The 20,227-nt window shown below is 49.5% G+C and overlaps 1 protein-coding gene across 7 annotated transcripts in view; it reads right to left on the bottom strand.

Annotated features, from left to right (window-relative positions):
* PPFIBP2 (PPFIA binding protein 2) overlaps positions 1-20,227 on the bottom strand; it is a 159,223-nt gene that overhangs the window by 16,494 nt on the left and 122,502 nt on the right. For all 7 annotated transcript variants that reach the window (XM_032639341.1, XM_032639342.1, XM_032639339.1 and 4 more), the window contains 11 exons: positions 19,298-19,365; positions 17,680-17,737; positions 16,706-16,747; positions 12,825-12,963; positions 11,048-11,189; positions 10,237-10,365; positions 3,093-3,243; positions 2,699-2,810; positions 2,409-2,497; positions 1,975-2,097; positions 655-780 (listed from right to left, as the gene is read on the bottom strand). In XM_032639341.1, the coding sequence (XP_032495232.1) occupies positions 655-780; positions 1,975-2,097; positions 2,409-2,497; positions 2,699-2,810; positions 3,093-3,243; positions 10,237-10,365; positions 11,048-11,189; positions 12,825-12,963; positions 16,706-16,747; positions 17,680-17,737; positions 19,298-19,365 (1,179 nt within the window). The remainder of the gene's footprint in view (positions 1-654; positions 781-1,974; positions 2,098-2,408; positions 2,498-2,698; positions 2,811-3,092; positions 3,244-10,236; positions 10,366-11,047; positions 11,190-12,824; positions 12,964-16,705; positions 16,748-17,679; positions 17,738-19,297; positions 19,366-20,227) is intronic.

Here is a 20,227-nt window from a genome sequence, read left to right as displayed (position 1 = left end):
TCCCCTCTGTCTCCCCGGCCCAGGGCCTGGCTCTGTGACCTACCAGCAGAGAGCGGTGCCCTCTGAGATAAGGCTGTCATCTCCCAGGGTCTATCTGGAGGACAACTGAGCCACCCCTCCCTCCTTTCCCTGCTGGCTTTGTCTCCCAGGGTCTATCTGGAGGACAGCTGAGCCACCCCTTCCTTCTTTCCCTGCTGGCTTTGTCTCCCAGGGTCTATCTGGAGGACAACTGAGCCACCCCTCCCTCCTTTCCCTGCTGGCTTTGCCACTTGACAGGTAAGTGCTGATGCAGATCGTATCATGACAAGCAGGAGGGTCCATTTTGGTGGCCTCCCCCTCCCTCCCAAGCCCTGTGTTCCTCCAGCAGCAGCTGGAGCTGCCTGGTTAACAGGCAGTTCTCATGCAGCCCCTTTTTCCCGGACTCCTCTGGGTCTGTGGCTCGGGAAGTCTTTCCAGAAGCCATCTTGTTTGCATGCAATCTATTAATTCTCAGCCACAAATGATCAGATTCTACTTTGAGACTCAATTTACGCAAGGGGTTCAGGTGAAGTATCAACACTTCTTACCGGGATGCCTGTCTAGCCCTTAAGACATCAGTTTCTGAATACCCCAGGTGTCACCGAGGCAGGTGGACCAGCCCAAAGAGCCACTCACAATGAGACCTCCATGGACACCACTCCCACGAAGGTTGGGCGCATATTCCGCCAGGTCCACGGACCGCAACCATTCCATCACCCTGTGGTTGGACCACTGCACAACTTCTGAAGGAGAAAGGTTACTCTGTAAGAGAGAGAAGGAGAGTGGAGAAGTTAGGCCTACAGGTCCTACCAGGGTCCTCTGTGGAGCCAGTCCCTGTGAGTCAGCCGGCCCCGAACGCCTTGCCGAAGACAATCCTTACGCCTACAGACCCAGGCCTCCAGGCCAGCTGCCTGAGAGCCCTCCCAGTTTCCAAGAAATAAAGCTCTCATTGAACTTGCACTTCTACACTGAGATATCTGATTCCAGAATCCCGTTACTCCCTGACTCTGGTTACTTTGGGACTAACACATGAGAGCACGGAGTTATTCATTCAGTGATTCAACAGAACTTTAAAGAGGACTGTCAGTTACGAGCTGAGTGTTTTATAGAATCGGGATCTCACTGGTGTGGCCAAATGTTTTGGGAGAACACATGTTAAGATACTTACACCCGGGTACCCTCAAGTGGCACCTGGGTCTTCAAAATGCCCAGCAGTGTGCCTAACATATAGAAGGTTCAAAATGTGTTTGTGCAACAGGGAGAAAAGAGGGGACGGAGAGTAGAGAGATGAATTTTTAATCCCCTGGAAAGCTGAGTTGCTCTTACAGCAGGGTTAGTCTTGGCTCCCATGAACACAGGAGACGGGGTGTGGCTGACAATCCCGTAGCTTTGGGGCCCACCCCGAACTCCGAGGTTCCTGAGACATTATCAGGGAATTCCCCAGGATTTGGGTGGCTGTGTTTACCTCCACCATTTCTTCTCTAGCAAAACCTGATCATGGATTCCCTGTGCGCCTGGGCCTGGAGGTCAGTTAATTTTCTACCAACGAGTGGGGAGATCTGTTCTGAAATGTCTGGTTACTTATGGGTTCCTCTTCTTCTCTCCTCTGCCTACTCTGACACCATCTTTCCATTTTGTCTTGCCCTTCCCTCCATTTCCTCATCTCCTTTAATCACTATGATGGCTTTGAAAGACTTGCTGCTACTGCCCTCCAGCCCATAGCATATGTCTCCCAAAAGGAGGGAGGAGTTGGAGGGCTAGTGGCTGCTGTGGGACGCAGAGTTCAGGCCACAGGCGTGTTGGGACACCATGAAGCCCTAGTAAAGGGAAGAATCCGCAGCACCATGGGCCAAAATGCAGCCACTTTCTGGCCATGGCATTCTGGTTTTCTCGCACCCGATCTTACAGGTGTCCTGGCTCAGGGCTACCTGGACAGATACAGTGTCTTGCCCTCACCTCGTTAGCTGGCCGCCGGTGCAGGCAGTGAGGGTTGAACTTGTTGACATGCAGCACGTGAATGGCACACTTGATGCTGAGATGATGTAGTTGGCTGGTGACTTTTAGGAAAAGTAGATCATCCTGGAAAAGTAAAGTTTTGGTTGATGAACCAGAGCTTCCAAAGTGACAAACACCACCGAGGCTCCTTCCCAGATCATACACAGACAAGTGGTCTACTACACGTCAGGAATGCATGTGGACACGTAACAGCTTTCCTTGGAGCGATGGTTCGTACTCTGCTAATTGGGACCTCTTATGTGACAAACGACACTGTTTTAGACCCGAGGGATATGAGGGAGGTGTGGAATCCAGTTTAAATACCGCCATGGGGACACCTAAGTTGAGTTGGGTGTTCACAGGGACAGCTGAAACACTGGAGGAAGGATCCTCACCACAGTTAGGTACTGCAGCATTCGCCCGTCGACTCTGGATTCGTGAAACTGGTCTTTGTACTGGGGTAAGCCAATATCATCAAGCCAACCTACAGAAACAGGGAAGTGAAATTTGTGAAAATGGGAGACTGTGGATGCCAAAAAAAAAAAGCACATTATCATTCTGAGTTCCAGCTATATTTCCCCTAAAGTTTAGTAATCCGTCTGCCTGTCCCAAGGACACAGCTGTCTTTGAGGCACACATTCCCAGGGGGCTGCCAGAAACATCACACACGTATGCCTGTCCTTACGTGTCACCCAGATGTGGTCCAGTAGTGCAGACTTCTCCTCCTGCTTGGTGGTGATAGCTTTCACTGCTAAAATCAGCTTTTTCCTATGAAGAGGGTGCTTAATTCCCAGCTCCTGAAAGTGAAAGATGAAGACAGATGTGAAATCTCGGCAGGCAGCCTGGCCCTCAGAGGATGCTGTGTCTCGCTGGAGGTATTCCACCTGGGTGGAGCATGGAAGCGGACCTCTGCCCAGCGCCCTGGGATCAACCTGAAGTGACAGAGAGAATCTCGCCCTCCTTTGTCAACTCTCCTGTGTGTGGGCGTGGGTGGGCAGTGGAGGAGTGGGGGGCCTCACTTCCCTGTGCGCTGGTTTGGGGAGAGATGGGAGCCTCCTAGCCCAGGGCTCAGCCCTTACCTTTTCCATGTCCTGAGGGGTAGCTGTCAGTAACGTGTGGCCAGAAGTCACCCACTGCCTGGCAAAGATCACGTACTGAGCCAGGCCAAAGTCCTCCAGCCATGCACACACACGCTCTGTGCTCCACTGGGCGAAGGGGCCGTTGGCATCGCTGGGAAGCAGGAAACAGCACGACCCAGTTATCGGGAGAGCCTGGGCTCCAGCTGAACATAACAGCGCCTCACAAAAAGGGACTAGGTTTAAACAAAAACCCCCATCGTGGGATCCAGTTGAACAAAATCCCACTACAATGCACTCATCGGAGGTAGACTCTAGAGTTTCCCGGGATAACCCCTGGTCTGAATCTCAAGTCTGCAGCTGCCGGGAGCTTGGGGCAGTTATATGCTCCTCAGGAAGCTGTGCTCACGTGTGCTATCAGTCCACATGCACGCGAGCCAAAGCCCATTTGGATGAAGATCCACACCTGAATCATGTTTTACACAGGGCTTAATACCATTTTCAGGAAAATGCTTAGAAAACTAGGAAAAGCGTATCTAACATTAAGGAAAAAAAAACCAGAAAACCTTCCTCCAATCAACAACAGTTAATGCCTTATTTACTAATGAAACACTAGGGGCATTCACATTAAAGTTAATAAAAGACAGTATTTTTTATCACATTAGTAACACTAGTCTGAGAGTTGCAGCAAATATAAGGAGAGACAAAAATAAAAATATAGCTATTAGAAAGGTAGAAATAAAAGAAAGCCATTCTTTTCAAATGATATGATTGCCCACCTAGAAAACCCAAGAGAACTCAGGAAGGTGGCTGGTTATAAATACACACTCCTAATGTTTATGACATACACAAATCAACAATTTTCTATATACCATCAATGCACAGATACTAACATTTTTGTTCAAATAATCCACTCACAGCAACCAAAATTATGAAATGTCTAGGATCTGTCTTTATAAGGAATGTGTGGGTCCTGTGTAACCGCGTGTGGGGATGGGGGGAGGTGGCAACTATGACACACAACTAAGCAGCATAAAAAAAGACATGAATAAATGAAGAGCTACATCATGTTCCTAGACAGGAAGCCTGGGTATTACAAAGCCATCAGTTCTTAAAGACATCAATTTCATTTAAAGTGTAAAGGTAATGGTACACTCAAAATCCCAGTTGACTCTTGGGGGCAGGGGGGGCATGCAGGTCGACAAAGCAACTTTATATTCTTTTTTTTTTTTTTTTTTTTTTCCGGTACGCGGGCTTCTCACTGTTGTGGCCTCTCCCATTGCGGAGCACAGGCTCCGGACGCGCAGGCTCAGCGGCCATGGCTCACGGGCCCAGGCGCTCCGCGGCACGTGGGATCTTCCCGGACCGGGGCACGAACCCGTGTCCCCTGCATCGGCAGGCGGACTCTCAACCACTGCGCCACCAGGGAAGCCCTATATTCATTTGTTTAAAGGAGGATTCATGGAATATAGAAGACTAGCTATTCTAAAAGATTCCTTCCAAGAAAGTATTCCTAAAATGGTTTAAAAAAAATTTTTTTTAATGCCTAGATGAGGCATCAAAAATTTTCTTAAAGTGAGGGTGGGTGTTCCTTAAAGGGCCAGGATGACCATAAAGCACCATTCTAGAACAAGTGCTGGAGATGATGTGTACCTTAGAGCAGGTGCTGGTCACTCAGCCTGGAGCCTGGGTTTTAATGAATCACGAATAGGTGCAGATCCAGGTTTCGTGAAAACTGGAACTTATGAAATTTGGGGGCCCCGCTAAGAAAAGTACACAGTTTGAATATGGAATTAGGAACAAAATGACTATTTAGAATAAGAAAACAAATCACAAAAAATTACAAATCTAATCAAACTGAAAAAGATCATGAAATCCAAAAAAATAATATTTTTATTAATTAACTCCTAGAAATACCTCTATAGTACTTTACCTTCACGTTTGGGGTGCATATTCTTTGCTTTATTATCATATGTCAACAACTCTATAACAGATGTCCCTCTGTATCTGCCAGGGGATTAGTTCCGGGATCCCCGTAGACACCAAAATCCAGGGATGCTCAAGTCCCTTATATAAAACGGCATACTCCACTCAGCCCTCTGTATTTGCGGGTTCCACATCCACGGATTCAACCAGTGGAAATCCGATCTGTAGTTGTTTGAATGAGTGGATGGGGTGGGGCTGTATTTTCTGTGAGAAGCTTTCCATCTTTCTTCTAGCATGACTGACCAATATTCTTTTGTTATTTTGATAGTTTTTTTAAGTTTTAGCTTCACAACTTATAAATGGTATTGTCAAATACATTTTTAGAATCATCAAATTTAGGAAAACCTCTATCAATTGTCTTTTAGATGCGAGCTGTAAAATTCCACAGCGTTCAAGTTTTTTAGTGCTAATCTTAAATATTCTATTCTTTGAATTGATAACATTTACTTAATGTCCTCGTGGCTGTTGCATATTAGGCAACATCATCTTGGTCAATGTCAGTATATCATGTAAAATCAGGAAGAAATTTTCATCTTTTGCCAATGTGTTCATATAATTCACTTTATATGAACAACACTCTAGGAACCTATTTACTATTTTTGTTTGGAATTTATCTGTTGCTCTCAGTGAATTATTGCTTTTGGTTTGACCTGGGATTTTTAAAAAAATTATCAGAATAGTTTCTCAATTTCAATGCTCATTTTATCACCTTTATTTCATATCCTATTAGTTTTCAATTTCATTTATTTTCTGGTTTCTGGGAATTGGAAAGAAACAAATGTTCTATGTATCAGAGGGATATTTCAGTTCTGAGGGGAAATAAAGTGTTTTTGAGACTGTAATTTGAAAGCCTCTGTCCTGTAGACCTTTTCATAACACCCTAGAGCTCTGATGCTCCTCTACCCTCGATCGTCTTCCCATTTCCCCCTTTGTGAGTGGTCTCTGCTCTCCTAAGCCTGTGCTGCTCCTACAGTAGCAGACCCAGCTTCCCTAACTCCTGGGGTTCTGTCAGTGCCAGGGTCTCCCATACTCTTGTCCAGGGCCACAGCTGAACATGCTATTAAGTAATTTAGAGATGACAGAGAAAGTACCTTTCATATACAGCCAAACCACTTGTTTTATTGACATGTTCCAAAACATCCTTCCAAATGGCAGTTAAAATGATGTGAGATTTATCAGATAGGCCATTCCCATGGTAGACGGAGAACACGGTACACTTACAACTGTATGTATATATTTCATTAGTAAGTGCATTTCTGAAAAGAGAGGATTTCTGTTTTGACTAAGCATCTGAGAGAACCGAATCTCCTGCTGAGGATTTGGCAAATCTGATGATTGGAAAGAATTTCCACAGACTGGCTTCTGGTTTTGCAAATTGCAAATGTTCTTTCTTTTTCCACTACCCCATACTTCTGAAACCAAATGCCAGAGGACAAGTTCATTTTGGTACAAGATCTCTGACTTTGCATCTTTGTATCAGTCATGCTGGGCACACTGGCACATTGGAAGCCATTTTTATAGTAGGACAGCTAATTAACTAAACCTAAGTAAACCAGACATGAAGTGACTGCAAACCACATAAGCATAATCCCACTAAATCCAAACTAAATGGATCCCCAACTCAACCTCCCCATAGCCAGATCCCCAAAATGCCCATGGGTATTCCAGCATCGTCTGATATCAGGTAAAGTGTAGACCAAGGGTAAGTTGGAGTAAAGAGTCAGCAGTCTTAAAACTGTTTAAAATATCTTACTTATGAAAATATTTCAAAACACACGGCCTTGTCAATACATCGGTTGGACCCTCTCTGGACCATGGAAGGGGTCTAGGCAAGTAACTGACCTTGAAGCTTAAGCTTCCTTACATTCATGATAAACCTGACACTGACAGTGAATATGGGAGAAAGGCAGTAAAATGGGGCCTGAAGCAGGGAAGCAGTCTGATAAGAGACCCCTCATAAGCTAGAGTCCCTAAGGGCAATACACTGTAGACAAACTCAGAAAACCCCTCCACAAGGATGGGATCCGGCCATGTGGCTTTCAAGACTTAAACATTACACTCTGCTTTCTCTTGGGGGGAAAAAAACCTCTCTCACCACACACCAAAATAAATCCCCAAATAGATAACTTGTAAAGTTTTTAAAAATCACTTCTTTAAACTCATAGTTTAAAACCAGTTTTTTAAACAGTCAGCAAAAAATTTTAAAACAAAATAATGAAAGAAATCACAAAGGAAAAGTTGATGAACTTCATTATACACAAACCTGAAAATTTCATATATCAAAGTAAAATTCTGCAACAAACCTAAAAAATAATTTGTTACAACTTTTAGATGTGGCTTAGTATCTTAATATGTAGAGAACAGATAGAAATCTATAAGAAAGATATTAAATAAAAGATATTAATAACAATAAAAATGGGCAAAAATGCACACAGTTCACAAAAGAAGAAATAAGATAACAAACATGTAAACTAAATAATAAAAATGTAATTTTTGGAGGTCTATAAAACTAGAACTTTAAACAAAAGCTGCAATAACAATGCTGACAAGGCTGTAGGTGCAACAAGCACTCACTGTACAGCAGTGCCGACTAGAACGTGAATCGGCAAAATGGGGAAAAAATTAAAAAATTTACTCTTATAACCTGAGAGAGAGTTCCTGTGAAATGTCATTATCAAGTGTTATATTAAAAAACAACTGTTTCACTGGAAAAAACGGATTGGGGCTGGAGATTTTCAGTAACAACAGACTTCCTATAGGAATGTTGGTGACAAAATTTTTTTAAGGCTATACCTAAATATCTACAAACTATAAATACCAGAGGACATTAGCATATAATTAGATCACATTTCTGTTTAAGAGTAATAAAAACCTTTCCTTCCCACCGGCAAACTCATTTTTGTTACCGTAAGCAGAGTGGTGATAAGCATACAGTCTCATCAGGCCTTCATTCCCATTCTCCTTGTCATCCATTGCTACTGTTTACAAAGCACACAGACACCCAAACAAAGCAACCCTGTGGCTGAACCGCAGTTTCGCCTTCGGCAGAGAAGGTTCCCTACACTGGTTGCCCCATACCAAAGGGACTCGTAAGATGGTGGATGGGCCCTAAGGAAAAATACCTGAGGGTCTTAGAAAAGTTTTACACCCTGACCAGCGATTCCCCCTTCAAGAATCATTCCTAGGGCTTCTCTGGTGGCGCAGTGGTTGGGAGTCCGCCTGCCGATGCAGGGGACACGGGTTGGTGCCCCGGTCCGGGAAGATCCCACGTGCCGCGGAGCGCCTAGGCCTCTGAGCCACGGCCGCTGAGCCTGCGCTTCCGGAGCCTGTGCTCCACAACGGGAGAGGCCACAACAGTGAGAGGCCCACGTACCGCAAAAAAAAAAAAAAATCATTCCTAAAGAAAAGCCAGAAGTGGAACAAAAATCCATCACTCAAGCTCTGGTGGCTTTATTTTTTCATCTCAGAACCATCAGAAACACTCACGCCTAAGATCAGAAGATTGCCAAGTAGATTAGAATTCTCTTTTCATGGACTACATGGATATGCTTCCTTTGGCTCATTTTCTAATGTCTCTGAGTTGGTCTCTGCCTTCTCAGACCATGTGCTTAGATCCTCTAGCCTCTAAAAGCTAACGTTTACTGAGCATTTTTTGTGACTAGAAGCGTAAACATCACTCCACGATCCTGGGGGAGCAGAACCGGGAGGCTACGCATCCTCAGGTTTCTCTGTAAGGCACCTGGAGGATGGATCTGGGGACGCTCACCAAAGGTCCTGAGTGTGTACGTGAGCGCGCCTGGCCAAGCCTAGGGACCTGAGGGGGGCTGAGTGGGGAAGCAGGGTGCATCCGTGTGTGCTCCCTTCTTTGGCGGGGGTCAGGTCTGTGAACAATATGTTGCACCAGGGAAGCATTCTTCCCCCTTCATTGGGATCTAGACTGTATGGTTTCTAGAATTAACGTGTGAGTCATGCATATCTGACTCAGTAATTACCTGCACTTGGCGCTGGTATATGGCGATCTCAGGGGGATGAAATGTAAGAGGGTTAAATCTTACTCTTCACTGGTTAGATTTAAAATGTCACAGTCCAATCCTGAGGAAGGCCCCCAGAAGCCTGACCTTGGCTGAGTAACTCAGACTTCAGGAGATATTCCGCTGGAGACAATGTATTGTGGGGATTATCACCCTGAGTAGAGGGTGCAGAAGAGGGTTCCCCTAAGACGCAGGAGTAAAGATTCACTTGGGCAAGTCGGAAGGGAGGCACTCTTCTCAGAGCAGGGAGATCTGAGGAAGGGGGGTAAAGCTGGTGACTGGAGGCGGTCCACCAGGGCGACCTCTGGGAAAGTTTCATTACTGATGCTTTTTCATTAGGGCGTGATGGGAACAGTCATGCAACACTTCCCATTTTGATCCCTTTACAACTCCCTCCAGTTAAGCCTTCAGGAAGGTGTGGTACAGTGTGTCATGAGGGATAAGGGCAGACTGGCACCCCGGCACCCTTCTGTAGAGGTCTGTGTGGAAGGAGGGGACCCCGCCCCAGAGGCAGGTGCCGCTCTCTCCCCAGTCTCCCACGGGAAGGTGACGCTTGAACGGCAGACAGCTGATACCAGGGTTAGATGTGCAGGAGCTCACATAATCCTCACAAGAACTTTCACAAATACTTGCTTTTGCCGCCGCCGCCCCCCCCCCCCCCCCCGCCCCCGTTCCACTTCAGAGATCAGAAAACTGAGGTATAGAGAAGTTACAGAACCTGGTTTAGGGCTCACTGCTAGGAAGTGGTTAAGCAGAGATTCCAACCCAGGTCTCTGACTCCAGCATCTGTGCTCTGAATGGCTGCAGGGGAGCCTCTCAACCTATCACGCCAAGGCCCTGCCCAGAGTGGACTGCAGATGTGCAGAGCTGCTGGGGTTCTCAGGGGGGCCGGAGCGCCACCTCCTGCCCCAGCACCTCTGGCTGTAGGCAGCCTCTGCCTTTACCTCCGTGCACCTATAAATAAGCGTGAGCAATGTCCACACATGTCAAAGGGGAAAGGTCGAGAAGCTCTGCACTAGGGGGTCCTGCCTTCCATCTCTGGAGGCTCTGGGGCATCCAGCCCCCCTTCCCACTCCAGCCTAGCCAAGATTTTACACAGTTCCTTGGAGATGGACTGGAGGGAGCCTTACCTTTTCTGACCCTTGGGGTCTCTGGTCCTAGAGAGTCTTGGCCCTGCAGTTGCCCGGAATCCACCTCGTCGAAACTCGGCCACCCCTGGGGCATCGGTGTTGAAATTTCCTGACTGAGTTCTTCGGATTCTGTGTGGAGAGGAATCCGTGGAGACGTCAGAGGGCAGGCTGAAAGCCTGTAGTCAGTGCACGCCTCCCACACAGGGCCTCACGAACCATAACCGGGGCTCTGGGGCACTGGGATGGAACCCCTGCCTCCCGGTGCTTCCCCAGAGGTCCAGCATCAAGACTTGTGACACCTCCTTGGCCAGACCCAGCCTCAATTCTAACCCTGCCTCTGGGATTGGACCCCTCTCCCCGGGGGTCAAAGTGCAGGTTGCTACCTGAGAGGAGGCCCCAGTTTCTGTCTCATTTCACAGACTCAGTCAGCAGGGCCAGAAAGGACTCATCTTTCTGTCCTCAAAGATTTCTTAAGACACAGACTGAGTCCTGCAGAGGAAGAAACTGGTCTCACCCATGTACCTCTCCAAAGCACATATGTAAGCTTCAGAGGATGTGCTTAGGGTCTGTGGGACGGATGGATGCCTAAAATGAATGACATGTAAGGCAACCGGCTATATTTAATGGGCTCCTTTCATAGTTCTCCTTCTCTGGGCCCTAAAAAGTGATTCAAAGTCTCCTCTCTACACATAACCACTCTGTACTTACTGCTGTTCCAGCATCTAATTATACAGGGGGTTATGGAGATATTCTGCCCACTCAGGAACAGTATTAGTTCCAAGCACTATAATTACGGTCATCACCGACTTACTTTCCCCAGAATTTCTTGATGCCTTTGGGGCTCCGTTTACCATCTGGTGTCAGGGGAGACTGGGGGCTGGACTCGGTGCCCGATGACATGGATGAGAGGTCATTGACCACAGCCGTGTCGTCCCAACCACTTTCTGTGTCTCCTGAGATTGAAAGAATGGAATGGTATGTGAATGACAAGAAGGAACATGACCTCTGCAAACCTTCTCCCTGAGCCTGGGCCATCCCTTCAGTGGGAGTCAGGAAGTCTGCCCAGCTCTGCCTTTAGGACAGAGCTTTACAGCAAGATGTCAGAGACCAGCAGGGGCTCAGGCACACTCCAGGTTTTCTCTCTGGGGAGTTAGCGAGCTTAAGGTTTCAAATCTGGGTGAGCAAATGTCTTCAAATTCTAAGAGTTTGGGGTCCCAAAACTTGCAGGGTAACTCCAGCAAGGAGCGTCCTCTCTTTTCCCCCAGGGAGATGCGGGAATACAAGCAGGAGGGGGACCTGGCTGAATGTTCAGGAAAGGGAGGGTGTCACCGGAGGGAAATAAGGGAATCTCACTCCCCACCTCACCTGGAAGGGTACAGTACCTAGCACGGGGGCACTGACACTCCGGCCACGATCTCCAGCCAACCAAGAAGCAGAGAAGCCACACGAAGAAGCAAGAGAGGCCAAAGTCCAGCCCAACAGAGTTACAGGGAAGCAAAGAAATAAACAAGAGTCATCAAGCAAGAGGGAAAAACTCAAACAGAAAGAAAACTAATCCCACGAGGAGGGATGGGGGTGAGTGGTGACTGAGCCTGACCTACAGGGTCACGGCGGCGAGAGGCAGCCCTGTGTGAGGGGACTGAATGCTCCTGGTGTCGCTTCCTGGCCGGTGAGGCATCCACGTGCGGGGAGGGGCGGGGGGCAGCGGGGACTGAATACACCGGGCCCCCCACTGCTCCCGTGTGGGTGCCAGAGCTCACTTAGATCAGACGAGAATGGTCCGAAGCTGCAGGAAGTCCAGTCTGAGCGTCGCTAGGACATACTCATCTGGAGTCCCTGCAGCCAAGGGCAGGACTGGCCAAGGGCAGAAGCCAACCCATAGTGGGGAAGCCGAGCCCTCCTCCGCCAGGGAGGAGGAGTCAGGGGGAGGGACGGCTCTGTCGGGACCAGAACGTTCCTCTCTGCGCCCCACTGATCCGCTGCTGCTATTGGGGAGATACAGCCTACTGTGCAGAGACCTCCATTTCAGATGCTAAGCGCCAGAAGGATACCTGGGGACTGACAGCCTTGCCCAGTGGCCACTGATTCCACTTCTCTAAGGAAACGCTCTCCCTTGGAAGAGCACGTGATATCATCCTATGGGTAATAGGGAGGCTGCAGAGAGGAAGGCGGAGACAGGAGAGAGATCAGGAGAACAGAGGAGGAGGGGGCAGGGCCGTGGTGGGGGGGAAGGGGTGTCTAAGCGGGAGGGAAAGAGGGATGACGGGAAGGCCAGGAGCAGGTGGAGAGAGAAGGAAGACAGGAGGAGGGGCAATGGGGGTAGAGTAATTGCAGGTGGAAAGAAGGTGGGTACACACCCTGGTTCTCTTGGGCTCTGACGTGTTTCTGGCAGGAAACCTTGTGCCCAGACAGACAACAGTCACCTCTGGACGTGGGACCACCCTGAGGTAGGACTTGTCCCATCCACCCGTGCCCACCCCCGTTCTCCAATTGTGGGCTATGGCGGGGGGTGCAGGGACCTCGTGCAACAGTGGAAATGCCAAGGCCGAGGCTCCAGAGGCCGCCAAGCCTGGCACCTGGACACTCACTCAGCCTCAGCGGGCCGCTCCCTGCAGGGTCATGTGGGGAGGCAGTGGGAGAAGATCCGGCAGCCTCTCCGTTGGGCGTGGCTCCCGAAAGCTTCCCAGGTAACGTGGGGTACTTGTGCTCCACCAGGAAAGGGCCATCCTGTTGGAAGGAGAGGGAGAGAGAGCCTCAAACCCAGTTAGGAAATCTCTGGATGCAGAAACAACTCCCCGTTCTCTAAGAGCCATTTTTAAACTTAGGCCGACTCAAAGACCCCTCAAAAAGATTATTTATTCCAGGCCAGGAAATGGGATCAGAGCTCTGAGAAAGAGAGAAACTTGCCCAAAGCCACACAGTGAGATGGGGACAGAGTTGAGCCCACCTCCAGAGCTGACTGCAGCCGAGTCCAAGCAGAAAGGGAAGCCTTTGCCACTTGGCCTCGCGCTCAGAGGCTCAAGGAATCAACAGCTGTGAACTACCCTTCAAGCTCTTTGAATACACAGACCAGAATTCCAATAAAAGCTATACCTATGGGCTTCCCTGGTGGCGCAGTGGTTGAGAGTCCACCTGCCGATGCAGGGGACGCGGGTTCGTGCCCCCGTCCGGGAAGATCCCACATGCCGTGGAGCGGCTGGGCCCGTGAGCCATGGCCGCTGAACCTGCGCGTCCGGAGCCTGTGCTCCACAACAGTGAGAGGCCCGCGTACCGAAAAAAAAAAAAAAAAAAAAAGCTATACCTATCGCTTTATTGTATGTTTAGAATATATAATATTATCTATTACTTATATATTACGATGATAGTTATTTTGAAAAATACCAGGTTAAGGTGAAGCAAGACGGTAAGCACACACTCGGGGGGAGGTGTGAGCAGAAGCGGGCCAGAGGGCTACATGCCAGCACGGAGCTCCCCAGGAACTGAGGACCACAGTCTACGTGAGGTTCAGCCCCAGTGCAGTGGGCCCCGTGCTCGGACCCCAGCCACAGAAAGGGTCCCAAAGAAACAAGTTGATTTAAAGGGGAAGAAGAATGGCACTTGTTTGGTCAAGAAGGATTTAATGGGCCCTACATCCACAAACCTGAGGGAAACACAGCGGAATGCACTTGAGTGAAAAGAAAAGAGAAATCAAAGCAACGTTACCAAGGTAATCAACTGTGGATCACTTAACCGGACCCAGAAGAAAAGGAGAAAAGAAGAAAGACAAAACCGATTTCAGAACTGACAAGTCAGAAAAGTAATGGGAGACTTCAGTGACGGTAACATCTTTTTTTTGTTTTGTTATAAATTTATTTATTTATTTGGCTGTGTTGGGTCTTCATTGCTGTGTGCGGGCTTTCTCTAGTTGCCGCGAGCGAGGGCTACTCTTTGTTGCGGTGCATGGGCTTCTCATTGCGGTGGCCTCTCTTTGTTGCTGAGCACGGGCTCTAGGCACGCAGGCTGCAGTAGCTGTGGCGCACGGGCTTAGTTGCTCCGTGCCATGTGGGATCTTCCCGGACCAGGGCTCTAACCCGTGTCCCCTGCATTAGCAGGCGGATTCTTAACCACTGCACCACCAGGGAAGTCCCCAGCGGTGACATCTTTTGAAGTTTCACTTAGTTAAAAGCCAAGTGCCCAATAAATTTCTGAATTCAGTTTGCTTATAAAGGCACGTCCTGGAAATTGTTTGAAATCCAATTCAGTCATTGAACACTGAATCCTAATCCTCTATAAATCATCTCAGAAAGGAGAGATACGAGAATAGTGGGCTACATTTTCAAGGGATTCTGAAGGAACTGGCTGGTGAAGTGGAAATAAGGGGAACCTTAAGAGATGGAGACCACACAATTTTTAAATTCATGATGGCCCACGAGGTACAGGCTGAACCTGATCAGACCTGTGGTCAAGACCAACAGTCTCCAAATACTAGCCCATGCAAGGGCTGCTTCATAATCACCTGGGACACTCTGGCAGGGCACCCCGGGAGTCTGTGTTTTTAAAATGAATCTCAAATTACCCTGATGCACAGCCAGGCCCGGGAACCACTGATGGTGGGGAAGGCAGAATTCAAAAGGTTTCGAGAACTGAAGGGCATGCCTCCCAGCTCCATATTATACAGGAGATGTGGGAGTGGGGAGGGCTCAGGAACAGATCTCCTGTTGCATCATCACACAGGCCTCCCTAAGACAGGGCAGAGACAACCAACGCCTCCCACGTGGGCTGCCTTGGGAGGTCGCTGAGGATCTGAGATATAAAGAGGGGAGAGCCTCCTGTAAGGCGGGCTTCAAAGGCGGCCGAGACCTGTGAGAAAGACGACGAAAGGAACGAAGGGCAACGGAAAGGGCTCTCTCTCAGCTCTGCTCAGCCAAGAAGAGAAGCTAGGAAGGAAGGACTCACTGCTGGAGAAAGGGGTGCAACATCAGAACACGACACAGAGGAAACAGAAATGCTTGAGGTCGGTTCTGCGCCTGCAGTCTCTGAGAAGAACAACCCTGGTTGCAGGGGTGGGGGATGGAAATCTCAGGCAAGGAGCAGCAGATGTGGCTGATGACCCAGCTGCCCTAAAACAGCACAGAGGTAGCACACCTGAGCGGGAAGACCCCAGGCTGTGAGTCAGACCGACTCGGGCCAAACCCTCACTCTCTTTAGGCCCTCAGAACCTCAGTTTTATTGTTTCTAAATAAAGAATAACAATTCCTGCCTCTGGCCTAGCACACGAGGACAGAACTAAACAGAGGCACAGAGGCGCAGAGAATTACCCTTTGCCCAGGGTCTGGAGCGACAGCAGTAACCACGACATCAGTCCCTGGAGCGAGGCGTGCACGGGGCAGACCCCATCTACAGTATCAGGCTCAAGTGTGGCCCAGGGCACGACGCAGAGCACGCAGCGAGGACCAAGAGCTCATCCTAAGGTGACAGAATAGGAACTTTAAGGGCTTGTGCCCTGTGCCCATGAGAAGATGGTAACTCGGAGAGGGGCTGAGGGACTCCAATTCTAGAACTGTGAGGAGCAGGGGAGACTGACTCACTCCACGGACTCCACAGCGAGAGCCGATCTGCAGATGCTCCTTCTAGGGAAGCCCAGAGATGGATCTAACAGACAGAGCTGGAAGAGAACACAGGGGGTGTCTTACAATGTCACGAGCTCTTAGTCACAGAACGCAAGGGCCAGACACCCATGTGAGGGGACGCTACAGAAGGATCCTTGCACCCGAGACTGAGTGTGCTCCTGGGTTTTTTGTTTGTTTTAATTATTTATTTGTCTTTGGCTGCGTTGGGTCTTCGTTGCGGCGAGCGGGGGCTCCTCTTCATCGCGGTGCATGGGCTTCTCATTGCAGCGGCTTCTCTTGTTGAGGAGCACAGGCTCTAGGCGCGTGAGCCTCAGCAGTCGTGGCTCGTGGGATCAGTAGTTGTGGCTCGCGGGCCCTAGAGCGCAGGCTCAGTAGTTGCGGCGCACGGACTTAGCTGCTCTGCGGCGTGTGGGATCTTCTCGGACCCGTGTCCCCTCCATTGGCAGGCGGATTCTTAACCACTGTGCCACCAGGGAAGTGCTCCTGGGTTTTTTAATCATGACTTATCAGCGCAGAAAGGATGAGAGCTGTCATATTCCTCTACTTGTGTGCTGAGATCATAATATCCCCCTTCCCAGAGATCAGATCTACTTTGCCTTGTCAAAGAGGAATTATCAGAGCCTATAAGATGGAGGAGATGATAAGAAATCCTATCCCACAGACAATAGAGATGAAAGCACAGGATCCAGCTGGGTGCACATAAAAAGAAAACAGGAGAGGAAGTTTCGTCGTTCCTGTCACCCTGATACCCCTTACGGTTAACATATCGTAAGGTTACCAGAGCTGTAACTTGCTAAGTGAAAAGACGCTGGCAAACAGCACAAGCTCACATAGATGAAAGGGACATGCGGTTAATGTACCTTGGGTTCTACCACTGGGGACAGCTGGTTCCCACCGGCGCACTATGGGATGGCAAGGAGGATTTCAGTTATGTGGAGAAAAGGAGAACTGCGTTAGTCACAACAGCAATTCAGGGCCACCTGCCTGCCTGAACCTGCCAGGCTCACCCCTCCCTCCCCGTCTTTATGTCAGATCATCACCATCCGTGGAGGAAACACAGGTCACTGTACGACCTCATGGACACATGTCCCCGGGCAGCTGCCAGCAATCTGACTGGGGGAGCGAGAGGCACACGATCGTGGAAGCAAAGCCACTCACTGCCAGCTCCATCCTTCCTGGTTTTCTACTGTATCACCAGGGAGTCTGGTGTACTGCTGGACATCAAGGGATCTATGCAGCAAGGTCACTGAAGGTTGTCTATAGGGCAGGACCCCTGCATCTTCAATGACCCTGCTGCTCAAGAGCCTGTGAACCCCCCTTCGGCACGGGGGTTACCCACCTGGTGAGGGGCCACAAAGCCCTCCTCATGCCTTTCTAGACTCTTTAATAAAGATTCCTCTCCAATCTGCTTTATTCCATAACCCACCCCTGGGGTCTCCTTTATCCACATTATGTCCTCATTCAGAATCTGTGCAACACTCCCAAGTGCCCTGGAGAAACAGGGCCCGGATTCGAGATGTCTTCTGGCTCCATCTGACTCGTGGCTCTGACCTTACTCCCTCCTACTCCGCACCGTTTCCCCTGCCCATGCCCACCTCAGCGTCTTCTCTCACCAGCTCTAGGTAGCGTGTCCTGACTTGCCCTGCCTCTAGGATGCCTTGGGCCACACCACACCTGAACATTTTCTCAGAATGTTCCTGTAATTCCTGCCTGCCCAGCAAACTTGATAAAAGCTTCCACGAGGTAGGGACAGCACCCAGCCTGTGTATCCCAGCACCGTGCGGGGCACAAAGAAGTAACTCAGACATCTTTATGGATAGACTGATGGGCTGACCTTATCCACGGATGCACTTCTCAGGTCTTCGAGACTACAGGAGAGTTTTTTCTGAGCCCTGGGAAAACACAAAAGAAAGTCGATAAGGAAACAGTAACTGGAGAAGGAGGTACGTGGTATCATTCATGTAGAGGACACTTCAAATGTCTAACTGGTAGTCTATCTTGGGCTTAGGGTCAAGGGCAGGAAAAGACCAAAACAAAACACCCTCTCATCATAACCATTACACGTAAGATGAGAACGGCCCACTTTGGGGATGGCCCGGTCTGACAATGTCTTGGTGAGGGCATGAGACCATCAGCGAAATCCAAATCAAAAGACCTTGGCATCCCTCAAAAACCCCGAATACACTCAATTCAGTGGCATCGGTGGGAGCTGGCTGTTGTGTGGTCATAAAAGAAGGCCAACGTCTGTGGACTCAAAAGCCAATCCTGCCTTGTCTGTGAGTCTGACAGTAATCCAGCGAGGGAGGTGGTGCCACCTTGGAGTGGAGAAGAGCACATCAGCCACAGCTCCAAAGCGTCACCTGCTAGGATCCTTCAACCCTCTGCTCTGTCTCTGTATGCCCTGAGCAGTCTGCTCAGAGGAATTTGCTTTCTCCGGGGCTATTTGGCAGAGAAGGGCACCAACTGGATAGAGAAGAGGCGACAGGGTTACCTTGTGTCAATTCTCTTGGGCAGTGATATTTCTCAGTTCATACGAATACATCAGCATCTGTTAGTACATTCGTCTCTTGTGAGTCTGGTCAGTGTGAGTCACTCAGTGCCGACTTCTGAGTGAACTCATCAACCAAATTTCTTCTGCAAAACTAAGGACTGGCCAGTGGCCCTCCTTGACGCTGCCGTTTTCCTCTGAGGCTAAAGGCTCAGGGAACAATGGCTTTCTGGAAACTGGGAGTCAGAGTACACAGGCTTCAGACCTCTGAAGACTCAGTGCCCTTCTGGGGAAGCTCCCACCACACTTGGGGCTGTCTTCCCCAGATACCTTGGCTGAAAGGCAGCCTGCTCTCGGCAGTAAAGCTCCAGATCCCCATAACTTGGAAATGTGTTCTAAAGAGCTGATGTAGGGAACTGGAAATAGGTTCATTTTCGAGGAAATCAGTCAGGTGGCAGCGAAGTGACCCCACAGGCCAGCCTGTGATAAGCTCATTGCTACGTGAAGCTTCCCCAAAGCAACTGGACCAACTTCCCTGTGAGGAGAAATGGTCCTCCCTGGAGAATGTGGATTGTCACAGGGCTAGATTCCCTGAGAGCAGGAAGGACGTTCCAGAGGGGCTGATGAGAATGACAGGCACACCTCACAAGATGCTCTGAAGAACCACTAGGGGGCACAGATGAGGTGCAGCCACCTCTTCTCTGAGGCCCCAACCCCTGGCCAAGTCTTTTCTCAGTGACAACGATCCGGACCTTCAGCCTGTGGGAAGGGAAGGCCCTCTGTGGCCAGGGCAGGTAGGCAAGGTTCATGACTGCTCCAGCGTTTTGGCCCTTGTGACCACTGCTGGGGCCAAAAGGGAGGACAGGTGTGCTCAGGACATGGTGGCTGTACTCACTGCCACGTCTGGAGCCCCAAGAGGGGCCGGAGAGCACAGTGGCTCCACGGAGGTGCTTGGGCCTCCTACCTGGTTTCCAGTGATTTCTGCGGTAGTGGGGGTGGTCCTGCCGTGGGAGAGCTACCTCTTGGAGATACCTGCACCAGAAACGGAAGAGTCACTGGACAGATACTGTTTGGAGACTACCCACCATCCTTCCCCTTTTTGGGACAATTCCTCTTGGGGAGTTACATCTTCACCCCTGGTGGCTACATCAATTCCAATGCCTTGCATTTTTAAGATGCCAAAAAGGAAGACATATTGGAAAAGATCAGGTGCGTTCAGGGTGGTATGGCTGTAGACAAGGAGGAAGGTATACTGAACAACCTTGGCCAACTTGCCTCTCTTTCCAGGGCCTAAGTTCACGTTCTAGCAGTACAGTCCTGACAAGTCAGTCCTGAGACCTGAATCCCTGGCTGCCCCTGCCTTTTCTGAGCTTGGTTCTTCAGCTTTTCCTTTCATTCAGTGAGCCACTGCACACCCTCTTAAAAACATTCCTGGGCTTCCCTGGTGGCGCAGTGGTTGAGAGTCCGCCTGCAGATGCAGGGGACGCGGGTTCGTGCCCTGGTCCGGGAAGATCCCACATGCCGCGGAGCGGCTGGGCCCGTGAACCATGGCCGCTGAGCCTGCGCGTCTGGAGCCTGTGCTCCACAATGGGAGAGGCCACAGCAGTGAGAGGCCCGCGTACCACACACAAAAAAAAAAAAAAACAAAAAAAACATTCCTTGTTGGCAAAGGTCAGCCGGAGTCGATTTCTGCTGGCAATGAGCAACTCTGTAATTCACATAGTCAATCAACAAACACGAGCAACATCTACTGCCTGCCAGGCCCTGTGCGGGGTGTGGGGCAAGCACCGCCCACATCAGGGAGTCAGGTAAGTTAATTAGGATGAAAGAGCAATGCAGCATGTCCCTCTGATACCAATACCTATAATATAATATGGGGATAAATGAAGGGGAG

This window comes from Phocoena sinus, chromosome 8, assembly GCF_008692025.1.
Source record: "Phocoena sinus isolate mPhoSin1 chromosome 8, mPhoSin1.pri, whole genome shotgun sequence".
Taxonomy (NCBI): Eukaryota; Metazoa; Chordata; class Mammalia; order Artiodactyla; family Phocoenidae; genus Phocoena; species Phocoena sinus.
Note: the sequence above shows the minus strand (reverse complement) of the source record. Positions and strands in the feature narration are given on the sequence as shown.